The following is a 21,807-nucleotide window of genomic DNA, read 5'->3' on the forward strand; positions in this document are numbered from 1 at the left end:
AATAGGTATTAATTTAATTTCATGCCACTAAGTCTAGAGGATTTTGTGAACATCCTACAATCTGACCTAAAAATAAAATCACTAACCATTGACCCAAGAATAGAATTATAAGCCAAAATATAAAATGAAATGATTATCTTCACAGAACTAGGAAAAGCTTTCAACTTGCCCTGTGCAAGCACAGCTTTGTGATCCTTAAAGATGTGCAGATATTTACATAATAAATATTAAGAAGATATCTACAGTGATAATATGAAGTATATATGTAGATACAAAACTACCAGTTCAGACTAACATAGTCTGGCTATAGAGATCCAGCATTTTTCATTTTTTATTTTCCTCAGACAATATCTTCCTATTTGGGAAAAAAATCCTTAGTTTTAGATTTGCAATAACGTTTTGCTTTTTCAATCCATATGTTTTTTTTTTTATACCCCTTAGTAATTTTACATAGAAAGTTTTTCAAACATTTGTTTCTCAACACAGTTCCAGCTGTTAAATCTTTTCAGTCTTCTTCCTGGACATCTGCGTCATCACCAGCTCATCTCGCAATCCAGGGTACACACGGGTCCTTGTGTTCCAAGAACCTTTGACTTGGGCAGAATGTACCAAAGTCAAAGCTTTCTAACAGGCGACATTTAAGAAATGCCTGAAACTATAATCTTATCACCAAGGAGGTATCCTGGAGAAACCAGTAGAGTTAACAATAGGAAAAAAAAAAAAAAAAACTTTAAAATTTCTCCAATGGTCAAATACTACTTTTTCAGAAGATGCGTTTCCTACAAACTTGCATTCATAGCTTACATGGCATACAAGTAAAATGAAACAGCAATCGACAGAGTAAACATGTATTTGACCTGAGGTATCAACCCCCATGTCTTCCACGGATTATCAATTTTTAAAAAATTTAGAAAGCACTGCATCGCACTCACAACTAGCCTGTGCCAAAGGGACTATTACAGCACTTTAGGACTCTGCCCTCATCTCAGGTCGTCACTGTGAACATCAGTCATAGTGCGGTAGGACAGAAGCTGAAGTCAATTTAAGAGAATGGTGAACTATTACAGTTTCCTTTTATTACCCCAGGCAGGCTTATGCTAGCTTTACAAAAAAACAAAAAAACAACCTTATAATAACATTTAGCGCTAGAGCAGAGAATGTCCAGTTAACCTGAGTGGTTTTTTTGTTTTGTTTTTTAAAGACATACTTTTTGGTTAGGATATTTGTTTTGTTTTGAGAGAAATATAGTTTAGTCTAGAAACAAGACAGCCATTTTCTTTTCTGTAAAATCAATGAGTGATAGAAAATCTGTATTTCAACACTGACCACTACCTGAAACTATTATGGTGTCCTTGGGGGTGCAAACAGTTAGCACACTCAACTGCTAACAGAAAGGTTGTTGGTTTGAGTCCACCCAGAGGTCCCTTTTTTTTTTTTTTAAGGAGCTTTGGAAGAAAGTCCTGGTGATCTACTTAAAAAAAAAAAAAGCAGCCATTGAAAACCCTGTAGAGCACAGTTCCACTCTGACACACATGTGGACGCCCATGAGTTGGAACTAACTCGGTGGCAACTGATTTACAAACGTTAGTCCTGCTGTGTACTTGGAACAAAGCAGGAACATTTTATGAAAATCTGAACATGCAACAGGTATTTTTTTCCTGTAGCAACCCTTGAGGTCTTAATATTTTGTTTTTCAAGAAGGTAACACTCCTTCCTCCTCCCCGCAAAACGCTTATCAATAAAATGTGTGGAAATGTGGGCAGAATGAAATTTAACAGAAAAAGACAATCTGCCATTTATTGTGGGAGAATAAATACATGTATTTTTAAAAGCTTAGTGGCTAATTCTAATTCCCTTCGTAAAGGTGAAAGTGACAAATTTCAAGAGAACCATTATAATTCAAGTGTTTCATAAAGATTTTTCTCATTGTTTCAAAACAGTCTGTAAAACTCACCCTTTGGGAAGTAAGCTTTAAGAAAGATTGAAGTGTACAATAAAATCCTGAAATAATTTACTCATTATTTTACGAACATCTCTACCTCAACAATAAAACCAATATTTGGAATAACAGTAAAAGAAAGAAACAACATGAATATAAGTAACTCCAAAGCTGAATTCATTTGAACTTCTCCAGGAACTCGATTTTGTTTTAATTTCATCCAGGTCTGAGTTAAAAGAACCTGTGAACAAACCATTTGTGTTTATGTTTTTGTGAAAAGAAAAAAAATTGCAGTTCATTTACCTAGGGTCTAAAGTATTTTTCTTCATCCCTCTTTTCCTCCTTTATAATTGGTAATAAACTCCTATGACATGTCAATAAATTACAATTCATAAGTCAGTGGTTTAGAAGTCCTCCATGAGTAGGCGTACCTTGTACATTCTAGCCCATTATGAAACAGATTTCCAAAGCAGACTCATTTTTTCTTTAACATTTTGTCCACTAGCTATCTACTTTAAAAGGAAGGAAGGTGTGGAAGCGGAGGACAAAGCAACAGTGATCTTTCTTCTCAGCTTTATTTTTTTTTTTTAATAATTTAAAACTATGACTCATCAGAGTATGGTTGATACTCTTCTTATCAGAACACAGTTAACCTTATCTATGAATTACCATGAGGCTAAGAATAGCAGCCAAAGAAATAAAGAGCCACATGGCAGAGTCAAATACATGGTGACTAGAAGAAAGAGATTGTTCTGAGGCTCTTCTAACTCTTCCACTTTGTGTTCAGAGAGTATTTCAAGTCTGTAGAAATAAATATAAGCAGGAGTCTTCTGGAGAAGGATGAAAACCTTGATTTTCAAATTTGATGGGCAAACATGAAGGCATTTGCTCTTGGCCTCATGTCTAAATTACTACTTATAACTTTAAAAATGCCATTTTTCCTAATAGTTCTTCTAGTGAGCAGGTCGGTATTCCTTTTCCTCTTCCAATGTCTCATATTGGTTAAAATTCAGGGTTTCTAGAGACTTTGACCATCAGTCCTGCTAAACAAGGTGACATCATCATTGTAGCCTAGGGCCGAGCACTCTGTATTCTCCAATAAAGTATATTTGTCCTCACTGCCATTCGGATAGAGGACTTCTTCCTTAGCAGTGGATGTCAGCTGACTCCAGGTAATGTCAGTGTTTTTAAAAGCATGCAGAAGAAATATGCCATTAATAATGGTCAAGAACCCACTCAGGGTCCCAATGATATCTCCAGCTTTCATGCCATACCACTCCTGGAATAAGATGGCAGAGCAAGTGACTACCATGGATGTGAAAAACACATAATAAATGGGAGTCACAAGAGATGTATTAAAGGTGTCCAGTGCCTTGTTGAGATAGTTAACCTGTGTACTCACTGAAAGCACAAGTACAGCCAGTAAAACAAAGACCAGAGGATGCTTGTAAACGGGCTTCCGTTCTAATAGTTCCTTAATGGCAATTCCCAGGCCCTTGACAGAGGAAACCGAAAATGCTCCGATCATTGAACAAATTGAAATGTAGACCAATATATTGGTCTGTCCTTTCTTGGGAGCCACCACCAAAATCAGCACCAAGGAGATCACAATTACGATAACCACGAAGGATATAAATCCTGTTAGGAGGACAAAAGAATTAGACTTAAGAAAATACTAAATAAGAGGAACATTCCTATCTGAAAATCTTGCTAGTCATGAATTTAAAAGCATAGGTGTTTTAGAAACAGAAGTGAGATCAAAACAAAACAAAACAAAACTACTATTGTGTAGCTCTCGACATGTAACAAAGGGCTTTCATAAGCATATTTGAATCTCACAAATAACAATATAGAGTAGGGCCAGTACTGTCTGATTGCCTTTTTATTTTCAGAGGGAGACAGTGGTAGAAGTTTGGGACTGAATATAAATCTTTTGCTTCTACCACTTCCATCTTTCCTTCTCATTGTCATAGAGTAGAAGCATGAATGCAAAAATAAGTTCTGTCACCTTTTCAGAAGATTCTTAACACTCAGTCAAAACTTACCGCATCTCACATCCCACAAGCAGGCTTGAAGGAAGCCTATTACAATATTACTACAGATACCATTTGCTGAGGAAAGAGAGTAGAGTAGATTTGACCGTGTCTTTAGACTGAATCACAGACCTGGGTCTCTCAATTTCATTTCCATTTCATGCAAAGAAGTGATTTCCTCTTCTTGAGGGGCATGGATAACCATCACGGTTGACCCCAATATACTTAATATGCAGCCTATTTTCCCATGAATATTCAAGTGCTCATTTAAAAAATAGGAAGACAATATCGCGCTGTTAGGGGAGAAAAAAAAAAAAAACAACAATCACTCTGGTTGAATTAACTTTGGATTCCATAGAAGCTCAGAAATCACACTGTGGTATATGACATGTGGAATGTGCTTTGTGACACTGAAAAACTGGGCTGAGTTTAAAACCCAGAAATGATGGTCAATCAAATCTGTTGCTGTTAGTTGCCGTCGAGTTGATTCCGACTCATGGAGACCTTATGTGTTCAGGGTAGAACTGCTCCATAGTTTTCAAAGCTGTGACCTTTCAGGAGCAGATCACCAGGCCAGTCTTCTGAGATGCCTCTGGGTAGGTTTGAAGCGCCAACCTTTCAGCTACAAGTCGAGTACTTAACTGTTTGTGTCACACAGAAATCCTCCCTCAATCAAATCTACTTCTTTGCTTTTATAAAGCCTTTGTATCTCAAGAGTTGTAATAGACACCTTATATCCCTTTAATCTTCCCATGATCTTCTAAGAGGTCCCACTTGGTTCATTTTCAATTCTCCTATTTTCTCCTGTAAAGCCAAGCAAAACCAAACATCTATTACATCTTCCTGGTATGATGTATTTAGAATATGTGTGTCTAGGAGAGATGCAAAGAAAGGCATATACCTAAGGAAGAATTACTCTACTTAGGGCTAATAATTAGGCACTCATTAGTAGAGCCATATGGGTTGTCAAAATGTTGGAATACTTCCTTACCAGCTGCTACTGCCCTGATATTCTCACCCGTCCAATGCTTCCACTGTTTCGGTTGCCCTGGCCCCAGGAAGCTCCAGATTGGCACTACCAGGACATCAGAGTATACCATCCTGTTGCTACACCAGTGGGCTTGCTGAGGCTCCTGCACACCAGCCTCCTTTCCCTTCTACCCTGGCACTCCTGTGAGCACATTATCAATGTCCATTTGGTCCCCAAGACTGTAATCAGCTAACAGTGCTTTTCCATAGTCACCCTTGTAAGGACTGCAGCTTTAGTGAAAATTACTCCTACTACCACCTGCCTGTCAATTTGTCATACTGTAGTGGCTGACATGTTGCTGTGAAGTTGGAAGCTATGCTACCAGTATTTCCAATACCAGCAGGGTCACCCATGGTAGAAAGGTTTCAGCGGAGCTTCCAGACAAGGACAGACTAGGAAGAAAGGTTTCGTGATTTACTTTCAAAAATTAGCCAATGAAAACCTTATGCATCACAACAGAACATTGTCCAATACAGTGCTGAAGACAAGACCCCTAGGTTGGAAGGCATTACACAATAGATGCAAAATAGACTCAAACATACCAAGATCATGAAGATGACACAGGACTGGGCAATGTTTTGTTCTGTTATGCATAAGGCATCCATGAGTTGGAACCAACTCAATGGATATTAATAACAATCTTACTACCTATCATTCACTGTGTACTTACTAAGTGCTAGATAGCGTATGAACTCACTCATTCTCACAGCAATCTTACAAAGAAGGTAAAAGGAGGTGGGCAGGCCTGCCATAAGCTTTTTACTAGAGACTGATAACAAATGGCGATAAAAGGAAAAAAAAAAAAAGACAACAAACAAAATAGTAGCTTAGCCTCAAAATAAAAGAGTTCATGGGCTCAGTGAACACATTCATTTGGGATCATAAAGACCAACTCAGAAAAAATTACATCCACATACCATGAAACAGGAAAGTTATTCTGTTTCCAGTACAAAAAAATCCTGAGATCTCCAAACAGATGTAACCAGCAGACAATCCAAGAATTTTAGTGAGAGTTGAAATTTAACCCAGAAACAATGCTTTTTAAAGTCTCTCGATAACTACCGTCATTAAGTAGTAGGCAACAGAATTAAAAGGACTATGGCAATTTGGTCAGGTAGAGATAAAAAAAATCTGCCAGGTTTTATTGAATCATCACAAACAGGGTAGCTATGAGTTGGAACTGACTCAATGGGACATAACAACAACATGACGTTTCATGGTAGTAGGAAACCAGGTTCACTCTCCCATGGGTTTTCTAAATAACAATGATAAGACAATCTATTTCCTCCGAGCCCTAGTGGTGCAGCAGTTAAGCACTTGGCCACTAACTGAAATGTCAGCCATTCAAACCCACCATCTGCTCTACGAGAGAAAGATGTGGCAGTCTGCTTCCGTAAAGATTTACAGCCTTGGACACCCTATGGAGCAGTTCTACTCTGTCCTATAGGGTCGCTGAGTCAACATAGACTTGACGGCAGTGGGTTTGGTTTTGGTTTTTGTTACTTATTTCCTATTTCTATTGCTATTTATTTCATAGTCTTCTCGGATTACTTCTGTGATTTTTTGTTTGTTTTTTTATGGCATTATATTTCTTGTGGTTAAATTTATCATGGGACAAAAATACTTACAGGAGTCAAGTTCCTTATTGTTCACATACCTTACAAGAACACTCAGGGCACCCAGTGGAGTGACCAAAGTGGCAGGTGCAAAAGCATAAGCTGCAAAATTCACAGCCTCTCCTGCTCCCACTAGAAAGTAAGCAATAATAGTGAAATTAAAGGATTTATTTATCAAAAGAGAAACACATATGACACATGCAGATCAATAAACTGATAAAACCTGTTGCTGTCAGGTTGATTCTGACTCATGGTGACCCCACGTTCACAGAGCAGAGCAGCTCCATAGGGTTTTCTTGGCTGTAATCTTCACAGAAAGGAGCCCTGGTGGTGCAAATGGTTAAGTGCTCACTATAAACCGAAAGGTTGTCGGTTCAAACACACCCAGTCACTCCATGGGAGAAACAATTCAAGGTCTGCTTCTGTAAAGATTATAGCCAAGAAAACCCTTTGGGGCAGTTCTACTCTGTCACACGGGGTCACTGTGAGTTGGCACCGACTGAACGATGCCCAAAAACAATCTTTATGGAAGCAGATCCCCGAGGCTGTCTTCCACAGCACCACTGAGTGTGTCTGAACTGTCAACCTTTTGGTTAGTAGCCTAGGGCAAACCATTTTCGCAGCCCAACATTCTTAACGAGGCTGCAAAATGTTCGAATCCACCCAGATGTGCCTTGGAAAAAAGGCCTGTCGATCTACTTCTGAAAGATACTGAAAATCCTACGGAGTATAGTTTTATCCTAACACTCACGGGGTTGCTTTGAGTCAGGACTGAATTGACAGCAACTGGTTTGTTTTGGGATTTTTTGGTTATAAATTCAAGCAATGCAGAAATGGTTCTGGTAGCTAAACTGAATATAGTGACACATTTTAAATGACTTTCACTACAGAGTTTCAGTTATGTCAGTTTCAAAAACATATTTGGTCATTCTGATGAAATCTAGTAGAAGTAACTTTGGAGTAAGCAGAGAATTACTCTATTTGCTCAAGAATCCAAATTGTTTTACAAATTAAAAACAAAATTGTAAAATTATAATGCTTTGTAGAGTTCTAGAGCCCAGGTAAGGGATAGCCAGGAATGCCTACCACAGGCCCGTGTAGTCCAGCATTGCTAAATTGAGATTATCTACAACCCCTTAAGTGTGTCAGCAGCTGAAGGGCATTCAAGCAGCTGTTTTAAAGTCCTAAAGGTGTACTCCTGCACGTATTCTTTTTATTTGAGAACTCTGGCCTTCCAAGAGGTACTACAACGCAATAACTTCTAGAGTGCTGTTAGGGCCAAATAGTCCTCACAGGCCACAGCTGGACACTTGCCCATAGAACATAGTATTTCATGTTGGCAAACTACGCCAAGCAAACATTTATTGCGGAGAGAGCTTCTTAAATGCATAAAAGACACTAGCACACTTTTCTTTCTTCCCACTCAAACCTGCAGGTGTCCCCTGCTTTAGAAAAATATTAAAGAACAAATCTAAACTTACAGAATAATTCAGAGATTGTTCTCCTGAAAAGAGTCATGGTAGCTTCCTTAGAATGTTAAGTTTTCCTTGAAGACGTTTATTATTCATATTTTTATCTTTATAGGCATGAAATTGATTTCTTGATTAATGTACTGTGTATTTGTCACGAAATAAAATCTCTAACGTTGAAGGCTTAAGCTTTTCTCTCTACAATACTAATATAAACGTTTTATTAGATGAGAATAAAATTGCAGATGTAGCCATTTTCAATTACATTTTCATTCTAAAGTATGGGTGGGGGTGGAGGGATGTGTGTAAACAAGGAAAAAGGAGAGTCATCTACATACCTATCTGGAATCTTACCAATAACAGCCCTTGTCAAATTTCATTCAAATGAAGTAAGAAAATGAATGTGAAAGTCCCTTGAAAACTGAAAGGGCAATATACATTTATTTTTATTCATCATCCTCTTAGATTTCACTATTTATTAAAGAAAAGCTCCCCAACTCCTTCCTACAGTAAGGCCTCACAAATACTGAAATGTGTTACTTGGTTGAGAAAACACATGGAAGTTTTAAGACTTCTGACTGCAGAGGTAGAAGATTTGTAAGTGGCATCAAAGAATTCTTTATGACGTCCTTTCTTTTGAAGCTTCAGTTTTGGATTTAAGAAAGTTCAGAGGAGTTCAGAGGGAGAAAACATTGCCTTCCATTTGTACATCGTATTGTTGTTGTTGTTGTTAGGTGCCGTCAAGTCTGTTCCGACTCATAGTGACCCTATATACAACAGAACAAAACATTGCCCGGTCCTGCACCACCCTCACAATTGTTGTTATGCTTGAGCCCATTGTTGCGCCAACTGTGTCAGTCCATGTCATTGAGGGTCTTCCTCTATTTTGCTGACATTCTACTTTGCTAAGCATGGTGTCCTTCTCTAGGGACTGGTCCCTCCTGATAACAAGTCTTGCCATCCTTGCTTTTAAGGACCATTCTGGCTGTACTTCTTTCAACATAGATGTATTCATTCTCTGGCAGTTCATGGTATATTCAATATTCTTCACCAGCACCATAATTCAAAGGCATCAATTCTTTTCTGGTCTTCATTATTTATTGTCCAGCAAAGTGATTTCACATCCCACAATGCCTCATTTAATCCTTGGGGCAAGTCCAGGGGGAAGGAGAATGCTGACAAACTGCATCTTCTCTCTATCTTTTCAGTACCAAACCAGCCAGATGGGCCTTTATTTTATCCATGTTTTGATGCTGTCAAGGAAAATGTACCCTTTCCTTAGAAAATATGCAGGTCAGAAAGTCCCAGATTTGAATTAGGAGCTGGGAAAATAGAAGACAGCATTTTTCTCAATTACTGTGGGGGAGAAAATACAAAAGAAGTTGGTGATAAAATATAATATCTTAAATGTCAACTTCTTTTGTATTTTAGGACAGTATTGAAGCAAGGATGGCAAGACTATGTCTCACATACTTTGGACATGTTATCAGGAGGGATCAGTCCCTGGAGAAGGACATGATGCTTGGTAAAGTAGAGGGTCATTAAAAAAGAGGAAGACCCTCAACAAGATGGATCAACACAGTAGCTGCAACAATGTGCTCAAGCATAACAACAATCATGAGGATGGCGCAGGACTGGGCAGTGTTTTGTTCTGTTGTACACACGGTCCCTATGAGTCGGAACAGACTTGACCACACTAATAACAACGACAAATATGATGTATGTATGAGACTATGTATTCTACCCACTCAAAAATCTCTAGATTTAAATTCCATACTTGCCAAGAAGAGAAATTAATCAATTCTGAAAAATCCCATGTAATTTATTTATCATTTTAAAAGCAAATACTATTGTCGGCATTAAGAACTTACTTGAGAGCAATCCTGCCCACCAGAGCCATTCCTTTAGGTAAGAATGTCCACCTTGCCCTAAGAAAATAATAAAAATAAGAATTAAGGTGTGATTGAACATGACTAACATATTTAATGTCACTGCGCTGTACATGTGAAGACTGTTGACATGGCAAATGTTTTGTTACATATATATTTACCACAATAATAATAACAAAGAATTAAGCTCTAAATTAGAGGAAGAATTGAAGGATTGACCTCTAGGAAGGGTATTGAATAACAGTTGGAAAAGGCAAGGCTTAAGACCAAGTTAGTAAATCTAAAGTCTCTTGTAACTTATTTACTGCCTTTAAAAAACTTAACAATATATCACAAATACTTTCTCATATCCTAAAAACTTTTAATGACTGAATACTATTCCAAAATCTGGCATATCATCATTTACGTAACTTGTATGGAACTTTATATGTATATATAGTCTAGTTTTTTCTCATTATAGAAATCAGTATCCTAGCATGTAAATCTATAGCAACGATTGCGAGGAAGGCGTAGGACCAGGCAGTGTTTTGTTTGTTGTACAAATGGTCACCGTGAGTTGGAAGTGACTCGATGGCACCTTATAATAACACATAAATCTAGGTGTGCATCCCTATTCATTTGCTTAAGATAAATTCATGAAAGTTGAATTATTAGGCTTTAAAATATTACCACTTTTTAAGCTTTTCCAAATTGTTTTCAGGAAAGTTTGTACCCATTTATACTGCCTCCAGCAAAGTTTGGGAGGGCTACTTGTCCAAGCCCCTTACCAACAAAAAGCATTATCTTAAAAAATAAAAATCCTTGTTAAATTATTAGGCATTAATCCAGGAGCTCACTGTTATATAGTTAGTATCTCTTTGGGTACTAGTGAAGTACCATTTACTAACATATGTTTATTGGCCATTTACATTTCCTTTTCTGTGAATTTCTTGTTTTTGTGCTTTCACTATTTTCTGTTAGGGTACTAATTTCTTTCTTATTGACTGTAATCACTCTTTATATAATATAGACCTCAACTACTACTCTTTGTCATATACTTTGTATATTTTTCCCCTCTTATGTCATTTTTTAGTTTTATTTAAAGTGTTTCCATACAGGAAATTTTCAGATAATTTCTTCCTTTATATAGACTAGCTTCTTCCCTGTATACTTAGAAAGGGTTTCCTTCAACATTAAAAAAAAAAAAAAAACTGTTTCATTTTAAATTTAGACTACCTGGAATTTATTATGCTGAAAGTGATAAAGTGGAACTCTTATATTTTTCTCCTCTAATTTTTTTTTTTATTTAGCCAGTTGTCTATTTTTTTTACTGAATAATTCATTCTTTCTATAGTAATCTGTAATGTGACTTTTTATCATATATTAGATTGTTATAAGTACTCAGGTTCACTTATAAGTTTTCAATTATCTTTTATTTTGTCTATTGTTTTAATGTCAGTACTGAACTGTTTAATTAATAAAGCATTACAGCATGTTTTGCTTTCTGATACTACAAATTTTCCCTCGATAGTGTTCTTTTATAAACTTGTCTGTACAGTTCACAGCCATTTACTTTTCATATGAGCCTTAGAACAAAATTTAGCTAGTGTATGTTATACTTGATTAAAGTGAATGGAAAATTCATGGTTAATGTTGGATACTCATGCAGAGCTACTCAGCATCTGAGGTGTCACTATGAATAGGTAACCTAATTCTACTGCTACTTATTGATTTCATATTTATTGGGTGTCAAACACTGTGCTAGGCAAGGTCTCTGTTCTTGTGAATCTACTGTCAACAAATAAACCTGCAGACAACAAGTTAATACACAATAAATGTATAATACAATGACAAATTATCTAAGTGAAATGAAGGAAACCATTAGTGCAACAATAGAGAATAACGAGGGGCAGGGGAGACCTGCCCAGAGAGGATGGTCAAGGAAGGTCTTTATGAGGTGATGATAATTCAGCTGAAGTCTAAAGGACGAGGAGGAGTCTGCAAAATGAGGGGCAGGGAGAAGAGAATTCTAGGCAAAGGCAAAACACCCTGAGGAGGGAAAAAAGTTCCTTGGTATATTCTAAGACCGAGGGAAAAGTAGGTGACTAGGAGGGTTGCACAAGATGAAGTTAGAGAGGTAGCAGAAGGCCAGATCGTATAGGAGATCAGGGACAGTGGTCGGGCATTGGAATTTTATTCCGAGTGCAAAGAAATGCCATTGCAGTATTTTCAGCAGGGGGGTGGCACAGTCTGACTAGTTTTTTTCTCATTATATAAATGAGTATCCTAGTATGTAAATCTATAGCAACGATTGTGAGGAAGGCATAGGACCAGGCAGTGTTTTGTTGATTTGTACAAAGGGCCACCATACAGAATGAAAGCTATGAAAGAAGAACCTCTGAAAGCCAAGATCAAATCTAATTTTAGTCTCACCTTAAAGGAGGCACAGCTGGCTCAATCTTGGAAATAATACAGTAGAGAATTGTAAGAAAGGGAATAGAGACAAAGATTAAAAAAAAAAAAACAAAACTGCCATGCAGTCAACTCCAAGTAATGGCACCCTCCCCTGACCCGCCGTCTATGTCAGCGTAGAACTGTGCTCCACAGGGTTTTCAGTGGCTGATTTTTCAGAAATAAATCACCAGGCCTTTCTTCAGTGGCACCTCCGGGTGGACTTAAACCTCCAACTTTTCGGTTAGCTCCCAAACAAGTTAACCATTTGCACCACCCAGGGATGCCAACATAAATAGAGACAGTAAAATATAATTCCCGTAGCACTGTAGTCTGATAATAAGATGATTTCTGCAGTTAAAAATTTGAATTTGGTAGTTGTATCCATTTCTTACCAGCTCTAGTAACTCCTTTTTTGGCCAGTTGTAAGAGGCCCTTCTTTTTCAATATGAAGCTGGAGCCAATAAAAATACTGGAGCTTACTGCCAGGACCAAGCCCACATAAAGACTGTATTTGTTTTCTGTGTTTGCAGAAATGCTGAAGTTAGTTATGCTGGAATTCAGGTCCGTGTAGAGGGCAGGAGAGGCCAACAGCCGTGACACATTCGTGATCTCACACCAAGCCCGGGAAGAGTCCGGACAGACCAAAGATAATATGTAACCTGGAAAAAAAAAAAAAGTCAAAAAACAAAATAGAGATGTGTTGATGCTTACCCTCTTTCTAAGAGACAGAGACTTGAGTGGATGGTACTCTTTCCACCGCATGAGGGGAAGTGGCCAAGAGGTGGTCCACAAGTCTATAGACATGTTCAGTTTGGTGTGTGCAGGTTTCTAAAAAATGTTTTAAGATTGTTTAATTGTCAACACTTAAAAATGATATATATCAGGTGAAAATCTGGATTCCTTTTATAAATTAGAAGACCTGGCAATACTTGGTTCTTTGTTCCAGCAAGGCAGCAACCACCTGGAGCAGCAAGTACACCTGGCTTGCTTGTTTCATGGGGTATAAATCATGGATTTCAGAAAACATGTTTAAAAGTGGGCTTAGTTTTCTGAACCACCTTCCCTGAAGAGAATGATTTTTCAGCTCTACAAATCCACCTTTTCCTAAATAAAATAGAATTTATGTCTGTCACAGTAGAACTGCTCTCCATAAGGTTTTCAACAATTTTTTTTGAAAGCAGATTGCCAGGCCTTTCTTCCGAGATGCCTCTAGATGGGCTTGAGCTCCCAATCTTTTGATTAGCAGCCAAGTGCCGTAACCGTTTGCACTACCCAGGGACTCCAGAGAAAAACAGAATCTAATAGAAAAAGGAGTTAAACATTAGTAAGATTTTTCAGAATAAGATTCAAATAAGCTTGTGAGTTCAGAGTCAGCCCTGTTACTGTAAGTGCCCTGGAATTTTGAACATTAAAACACAAAATGAAAACATTTACACTCTATGATAAGAAATTATTTGCAATCTGTTCTCCACGTGAAAAGATACCAACAAGGTGACATTGTGCCGAGATTTTGTCTTTCCAACTCTTTTTCCTTTAAGAAAAGGCATGTTTTCACATTATGAATTATTTTAAATAAAAAGGGGTAGAGGAGAATTAACCAACTGCAGTTTTAGAAAGCAAGGAAAAATCAGTCTTACACTTCACAAAATATCAAGCGGGCATATGAACAACAACAGATGGTTCCTTAGAAACGAAACTTCAATAAATGGATCAATGGCTCCCTGGTAAAGTTGTATGAGGTCATTTGAATTTTAGTACAAAGTCAAGAAACAGCCATAAAGTTCAAGTCTGGAAATGGGAACATAATTGAATTCAAGGTTTTCATGACTATTATTTCATCCATCTCTGTAATTTGGGTATGAACCAACTTTGTTTCAGAGATACAGAAAAAATTTTGAATTAAACTTCTAAATAGTCTAAGGAGAACTATATATTATATCAGGGATATCCTGTAATATTGAGGAGTTTTCAGGCAGTTTGTTTCAGTAAACTTTCAAGCTGCAAATTTTCAAGCAAGCCAGGCTGCAGAAATCTTGTTCTGGGCACTGTTCATCTCATCCAATCCCCAAGAATGGAAAGTAGTAGCGGATATTTTTGTCAGTAAGAATTTTAATTACATTCCTTTCTGAGAAAACATTTGACTTAACTTTCCCGTGAATTCCATGGTTGCATTTGTGTTGCTTACTATGATGTTAACAGAACCATTCCAAAACTTCTCTGAAATCAACGTGGGCGGGTCTCATTTCAGTGAAACAATATTCTCTCTAAGTTGTTGTCAGAGCAAAATGTTTCCGACATTTTTATAGAGGGTGTGGAGGTAGAGGTTGACAAGGGGGATCAAATCATCTTTGCTGCATTTTGCAAGTTCTTGTAAGTAGCGGACATGAAGGCCACAAGTTTTATGGCAGGAAAAATAATAAAAATCTCGTCTGGTTACTGACCTTAGAACTTGAATTGTTTTACGCTTTGGGAGCCTGTTATTGAGGCAGCCTATGACAGAGATGACTGAAGGAGTGAATGGCGGGCTGGATAATGAGGAGTGGCGCGGAGCTGAGGACGAGAGAAGATGGAGCAGTATGTGTGGGTAGGAATTTTGGGGTGGTTTAGCGGAATCAGAGAGATCTCAAAATCAGAGTTGGTTTCTTAGGATCTGAGCAAGCAAAGTCATTATCCAGTGAGTTTAATCCAGGCTTTCTGCACCACAGAAAGAGAAAATCCAATGCATTTATTATTTTTCATTTTAATAGACACTGTCAATAGTCCTTTAAAGTGACTGTGCCAGTTTAAACCTTTGCCAACCGGATGCATGTATTATTCCTCTGATGCTGTATTACTTATTTTACTAAATATTGAGTAATGACTATTTAGGAAATAAGTCAGTTATAAAGAAAAATAATCCGATATACACTGGGTGTATCAACCAGCCAATGTAAGAAATAAAACATTACCCCTCAAAGGTAACAACTATTCTGATTTTGTGCCTAACATAACTTTTTTTTTAAAAAGTGTTTTCTCCTATATGCTTATTTCCTTAAATAATAAATTGTTTAGTTTTGCCTTTTTTTGCACTTTATAAAATTGCACTCATGCCGTATGTATTCTTTGGTGACTTGTTTGTTTTTGAGATTCATCAATGTTGACACATGTGGCTGTAAGATTTTTTTTCCCACTGTTCTATAGAATTCCACTGTGTGACTAAAAAAAAAAATAAATTTTTCTCTTTTACAGGTGATACACATTTGGGTAATTTAGTGTTTTTGCTCTTACAAACAGTATTACTAACATTCTTATATAACTTTGAACCGTATGAAACTGACAATATATGACAATTTTTGACCCTACGAAAACAGTAGATTCACATGGTTTAACTTAATACATACCTACTAGTGTACATGTCTGAGCTTATACACACAGACAAAGATTACTTTAAAATTTGAAAGAGCTTTCCTGTAGAAGTCTATGTCTTTCTCTACATGAAGCTCTATTACTAACTTGTAAGCACGGACAAGTCAAGTAATCACTCTTGGCTTCAGTTTCTACATCTCTAAAATGAGGGAGTTCGACTCGATTCTGAGGATGTCTTCCGAGTTTACCCTTCTATAATTTTCTGGTTTGATCATAAGCTATCTTGGTTCCCAGAGTAATTTGCTTAGAAGCCTGGTGGCTCATAAATGCTGCTGATGGACCAGTCCTACGCAGAATTTTCAGAAAAATAAAATTTTATGAAGTGCTACTATATTTGTCTATGGAGAAAAATAATTAAAATTGATCACTTCATTACATGGACTAGGCTCTCTGCTTTCTAAGGAGTCAGTGATTGCATAGGCTATTTTTTAATCATTGCAAGATATTTCCAGTTTGAGGAAATCTTTGCCTCATCGTCTGTTCTGCTGTAATAGTTTGCAGTATTACAAAACAAAATGAAACAAAATACCAAACTGTTGCTGTTGAGTTGATTCCGACTCATAGCGACCCTATAGGACAGCGTAGAACTGCTCCATAGGGGTGGTTTGGAAACCCAAGTGGCGTAGTGGTTAGGTGCTATGGCTGCTAACCAAAAGCTCGGCAATTTAAATCCACCAGGTGCTCCTTGGAAACTCCATGGGGCAGTTCTACTCTGTCCTATAGGTTCGCTATGAATCAGACTTGACTCAGTGGCAATGAGTTTGGTGTTTTTTTTTTGGTTCCCCTCCCAAAGTGGGTAGAGTATTCTTCCCCTGATGTAGGGCTGGAGGTAACTTGGTGGTCAATGGGTATCAATGGATATCAGCAGAGGTGATATCAGAGAGGCTTTAAATGTGCTTATGTGGCTGGGCTTACCCTCTTGTACCTTGGAAATTACCCATGAGTGGATTTTCCCTGAGGAGCTACTTGCTCCTTCAGCCTGGGTCCCAGAATATAAACAGAACAGATGTGAGGTCATCCATATAGAGAAAGCCAAGCCCAGCTGGACCTGTAGCCCAAGCAGAGCCAGCCAGGTGAACCCAGCCTAGGTCTGCCAACCCCCAGCTGACCCACAGACACATGAACAAGAATATACGACTGTTTTAAGCCATTGAGTTCTGGGTTGCTTATTATGCAGCAACAGCTGACTGACACACCTGCCTATTCATATTAGCACAGGAAGGCCTCTATCCCCTACAATTCAGTCTCCAAAATCAGCCAGTATGAATACGTTATGTCACTTCCTTGCTTAGTCCCCACCATAGCTTTTCATCACGATTATGGAAGAATCTAAATTCCTAAACCTAAACTTTAAAACTTTACATGCCCTGAACTTTGTTCACCTCTGGCATCATATTGCATAGTACTCCCTCTTACCTACCTCTCTCCAGCAATACTGGCCTTCTTTGCATTCATTCATTCATTCAACAAATATTTATTGGCTGGTTACTATATGCTAGGCATTTTCTAGAAGCTGGGGATACAGGAGAGAATAATAAAATAGCAAAACCCCTAGTTTCATATTCTGGGGGGGGGAAGAGGGAAGATAGATAACGAACAAATGAATACATTATGTTTTAGGTGTAGTAGGTACTGTAAACCAAACCTATTGCTGTAGAGTGCATTCTGATTCATAGTGACCCTATAGGACAGAGTAGAACTGTCCCATAGAGTTTCCACGGAGCAGCTGGTGGATTCGAACTGCTAACATTTTGGTTAGCAGCAGAGCCCTTAACTACTATACCATCAGGGCTCCAGTAAGTACTGCAGAAAGCCATAAATGCAGCATTCTTTTTTTCCAGTTTTTGTCAAGTTGATTCCAACTCTTAGGAACCCCATATGTGTCAGCATAGAAAGAACTGTGCTCCTTAAGGTTTTCAATGGCTGATTTTTTGGATATAGAACACCAAGCTTTTCTTCCAAGTCACCCCTGGGTGGACTCAAACCTTCAACCTTTTGGTTAGTGACAGAGAACTTTCAGTGTTTGTACCACCCAGGGACTCCAAAAACAGCATAAAGGAATATTTTTTAAAACAAAATTTAACGGGAAATCATTGGGGCTAAGCATAAATGCAAAAACTCTGAGGCACAAATATGCTTGAGGAGTTGAAGGGACTGCAATAGGCCAGTCTGGCTAGGGTGGGAGAAGGGGAAAATGGTATGAGATGAGGTCAAAGAGTGGTCTGGGTCAAGATTAGATGAAGTGAGCCTTTAGAAAAGTAGGTCTGATCTTGTCATTCCTCCTTCCAAAATCCTACAATGGCTTCCGTTCTCATTCAGAAAAACAACCCAAATCCCCACCAAGTTCTACAAGGACAAGGCCCTACTGAATCCTGCCTCCAGGGATTCGCTAATCTCATTATCTACTACAGTACTTGTTTCCCCCATCTGTTCCTCTTACGGCGCCTTGGTGGCACGGTGGTTAAGAAGTTGCTGCTAATCAAAAGGTCTCGGCAGTTCAAATCCACCAGCTGCTCCTTGGAAACCTATGGGGACAGTTCTACCCTGTCGCTATAAGTAGCAATTGACTCAACGGCAATGGTTTGGTTTTACAGGTTCCTCTTACGGTCGAAATTTTGTTCTACCTTAGAGCTCTTCAGTGACCATTACTTAGCCCTTTACAGAGTGCTGGCTGGCACAGTCTGCGCCTTCTCATTACTAAGCCTGCTTAAAATGCCATCTCCTTAGATGGGTCTTCCCTGCCTACCAATCTAAAGGAACCTCTTGGTCACTTTCCATCATAACCACAGTATTTAATACTCCCCATCAAAGCAAACTTCGTCTTATAGCTTAAGTATAGCTTTATAACAACATAATTTATCCATATATCTATTTCATGTATTCACTGAACAAAATAGCAGTTTTGCAATGATGTTTGGTATATTCATTCAAACCCACTATGTTAGGTATTTGCTCTATCCCCAGATCTCAGGATGGACTCTTTATTGTTCATTCAACACAGCAAATTCTTACTGCACACCTCCTGTGTGATGGGCCCTGTTACAAAAACGCGGTACATAGTGGTTAACAGGACAGGTTAAAGATCTCTTTTGTCACGGATCTGACAGTTTTAGTGAGTGAACAAATGGGAACATAGGGAGCAGAATGGGAAATAATTTACAGCAAATCTGAAAATTAAGCCATAGTAGATAAAGCCACTGGGTGGGTAGGAAAAACCCATTATGTCAGTTACCTAAAATAAAACTGAGAAGATAGTGTTGATTAAACAAAAAAAAGAAAAACCCGTGGCAAGTACTCTGAGAAGACTCTTGACCATTGGATTTTCTACCTAAATGGATGCTGTTTTCACACTCTGCATATTACTGAAGTTACTAATTATTAGAGATAAGTAGTTAATGCCTTGTAGGTGATGGCTGTCTTCCTTACATTATATTTTCATTTAATAAAGCTCTATCAGCTGTTGGATCCAAACTGAGACTGGTAGAACATGTGCTATAATGTCAAAAACCTAAATGGAAACACACACAGACACAAGCCTACATATGGTTTAAATTTTGTGTAATGGTTTTGGACTAGAAGGTCTTTTGAAGCATCCTTGTTTTTAAAAGAAAAAACCAAAGCATGGAATTGACTTTTTTTGTCATGGAAGTCCAACTGTAATGCTCTATCCCCAGATCTCAGGATAGACTCCTTATCATTCAGGTCTCAGGTTGAGTATCATTTTCTCCAAGGGGCCTTCTTTGACTATCCAACCTAAACATCCACAATTCTCTTAATCCATTACCCAACAGACACTTACCACTATCTGTAATTACCTTTTTTATTAATTTGTTTCTTGCCTATTATTGACCATCTAAATTGTAAGCATGAGGGCAGGGACCTAGTCCTAGAAACTAGGACCAGATTGTCTTGCAAATTCCTCTAACCCAGCACCTAAGCCAGTGCCTGGCACATGGGACTCTTGCTCGCTACTTTAATAAATGAGTGAATTAATAAAGGAGTGAATGAAAAATTGAGCCTTTACTCCATGTCAGGCTCTGAGCTATGGGCTCCGTATGTAATCCCATTTGCACTAACTCCTTACAACTGTAAACTGTAGGCATTATTCCCATTTTACAGATAGGAAAGGCTCAAGGTTAAGTGATATCTGAGAAGACTGCCAGATGCCAAAGCCTAATCTGCTCCTACTACCAATAATGTGGACTCTGATTTCTTTCAAGTCTTTCCCGCCTGCCTCCCACACAATTAACCAAATATTTCGTTTTGGAACTAAATGCCTGAGCAAAACAGGAAAAACATCCGGAAGTTCCAGCAAATGGGGTAACTCACACACCCTCTACACTCACTGATCCTTGGGTAAACAAGGGTGGATGTATTGGTAACTGATTTCTTAGTTTAAGAATTACTCAAAAGAAGGGCTCACAATCTGGCTATCTAGGAAATAATTCTAGATCCAGCTGCCTAACAACCAACTTCCCAATTCTCAGTTTTTGAACAGTTTGTGGATTGTTCATTTTCTGTCTTTAAGCTCCTTCTCTCTAGCCGACAAAGTTTTGACTATTTCATTGCTTTTTTTTTTTACTCTCCTTATCAAGGAATATGATGGAAACTCCAAAAGAACAGGAAACTGGGAAAGCTGTCAGCAAGTATGTCAAGAAATAGTTCTTACCACACCTCTCACCGCCGCTTTCCCCCCTCCCCGCTTTTAGCCAGGCACACTAGGGCCTTTACAGCTTCTTTTTTGAGACGGTGAAAGTCTGCCAGTGCTGGAAAGTCAAGCGATCTTACAGAACTTGGGTGGGGGCCGAAACCCCGCCCCAGCAAGCGCGAGAAAAACCTACGAATGACCGCGCCCAGTTCCCCTTCTCCTCTCCTGTGAGTCTCCCGCCTTAAGCAGCCGAGAAGTGACTGCACAGCAAGTCAGAGGCGAGGCGAGGCCAGTGCGGTTGGAGACGTTTTCATCTGAAAGGCTGTAGAGAGACTCGGGGCCGCTGGGGTCCAGTGCCCTTCGCCGGGGACGGGGGTGGCCCTCCCCGGGTGTCTGCCCCTCGCGGCGCCAGCTCAGGGGCAGCACCCGACTCCGGCGGGGTTCCCGGGGCCCGTCCCTTGCCGGTGGGGTGACGTTGACTGCGGACTCTAGAGGTGAGTCTGAGCTGGAGAAAAAGGTGTTTCTCAAACGGCACAGGGCACCTGGGAGTCTTTCCAGGGCACCCCGAATTTCCGCGTCACGATACTCAGCACACTGCAATTTACTTGGGATGCCTGCGGGACCAGAGGCGAGCCAAGCCGGTCTTGTTCGCCCAGGTTTCCCCGCAAAGCCCGGCAGATCTAAGCACTCAAGTATTTGCTGGCTGGCTGGCTGGCTGAATGAACAGATGAATGAATACACTGAGAGTCACTAAACCTCTCTAGCGGCTCCACGAAAACTCCGGGACCGCCCACCTGGTCTCTGCCACCCAAGTGCCGGTCCCCCGCCTCGGGGCAGACACTCACCTTCTCGGCAGGGCTCTCCGTGCGGCAGCCTCACCTGTCCTGCCATGGCCCATGGATGGGGTTTCCCAGGTGCTGGCGCTCGCTCCTCACCCACCCAGAACGTCTCTCCTCTCCCTCATGGACCCGCGTTCTGGTGGAGCCGCTGGGACTGGACGGGTGTACGTTGTCCCCGCCCCGGAACAGCCTCAGCCAATGGGGAGGGCTGGGTGGCACCTCCGGAGAGCCACGCCTCCCAGACGCGAGGTTTCGGTGCTCATTCTGCAAGCACTGGCGGCGGCCTCTGGCCCCCATGTGACTACCGGGAGGGCCATCTGTACTGAGCCACAAAGTCGAGAAAACACAGACACACCCTCTCTTAGCGCAACGGTGTCCCTTGGAGCTTGGAGGCCGCCAAGGAAACGCTCCAGGAAATTTGGTGGCGTAAAGGCTGTGCTAAGGCCCCTTCTGTCTCCTCGGGGGTTGAAATGTCCACTGCTCTGGATCCTGTTGGTTTTTTAAGC

At 39.5% G+C, this 21,807-nt stretch overlaps 1 protein-coding gene across 1 annotated transcript; it reads right to left on the reverse strand.

Annotated features, from left to right (window-relative positions):
• Positions 1-414: 414 nt before the first annotated feature.
• NIPAL1 (NIPA like domain containing 1) lies at positions 415-21,469 on the reverse strand. Its single transcript, XM_003415923.4, has 6 exons — positions 21,308-21,469; positions 12,802-13,068; positions 9,959-10,015; positions 6,660-6,750; positions 4,105-4,265; positions 415-3,577 (listed from the first exon to the last, which is right to left on the reverse strand). The coding sequence occupies exons 1-6, from the start codon at positions 21,351-21,353 to the stop codon at positions 2,958-2,960; spliced, it is 1,242 nt and encodes a 413-aa protein (XP_003415971.1). The 5' UTR covers positions 21,354-21,469; the 3' UTR covers positions 415-2,957.
• Between the last annotated feature and the right edge of the window lie 338 nt (positions 21,470-21,807).

Source organism: Loxodonta africana, chromosome 5, assembly GCF_030014295.1.
Source record: "Loxodonta africana isolate mLoxAfr1 chromosome 5, mLoxAfr1.hap2, whole genome shotgun sequence".
Lineage (NCBI taxonomy): Eukaryota > Metazoa > Chordata > Mammalia > Proboscidea > Elephantidae > Loxodonta > Loxodonta africana.

Excerpts from the sequence above, each read along its gene's own strand:
- NIPAL1 (XM_003415923.4), bottom strand. The coding sequence starts at position 21,353 with ATGGCAGGACAGGTGAGGCTGCCGCACGGAGAGCCCTGCCGAGAAG. Across the intron at positions 6,751-9,958 it reads GTGGGCAGGATTGCTCTCAA|TGGGAGCAGGAGAGGCTGTG; the intron begins GTAAGTTCTTAA and ends CTTACTTTCTAG. Across the intron at positions 3,578-4,104 it reads AATGAAATTGAGAGACCCAG|GATTTATATCCTTCGTGGTT; the intron begins GTCTGTGATTCA and ends TCCTCCTAACAG.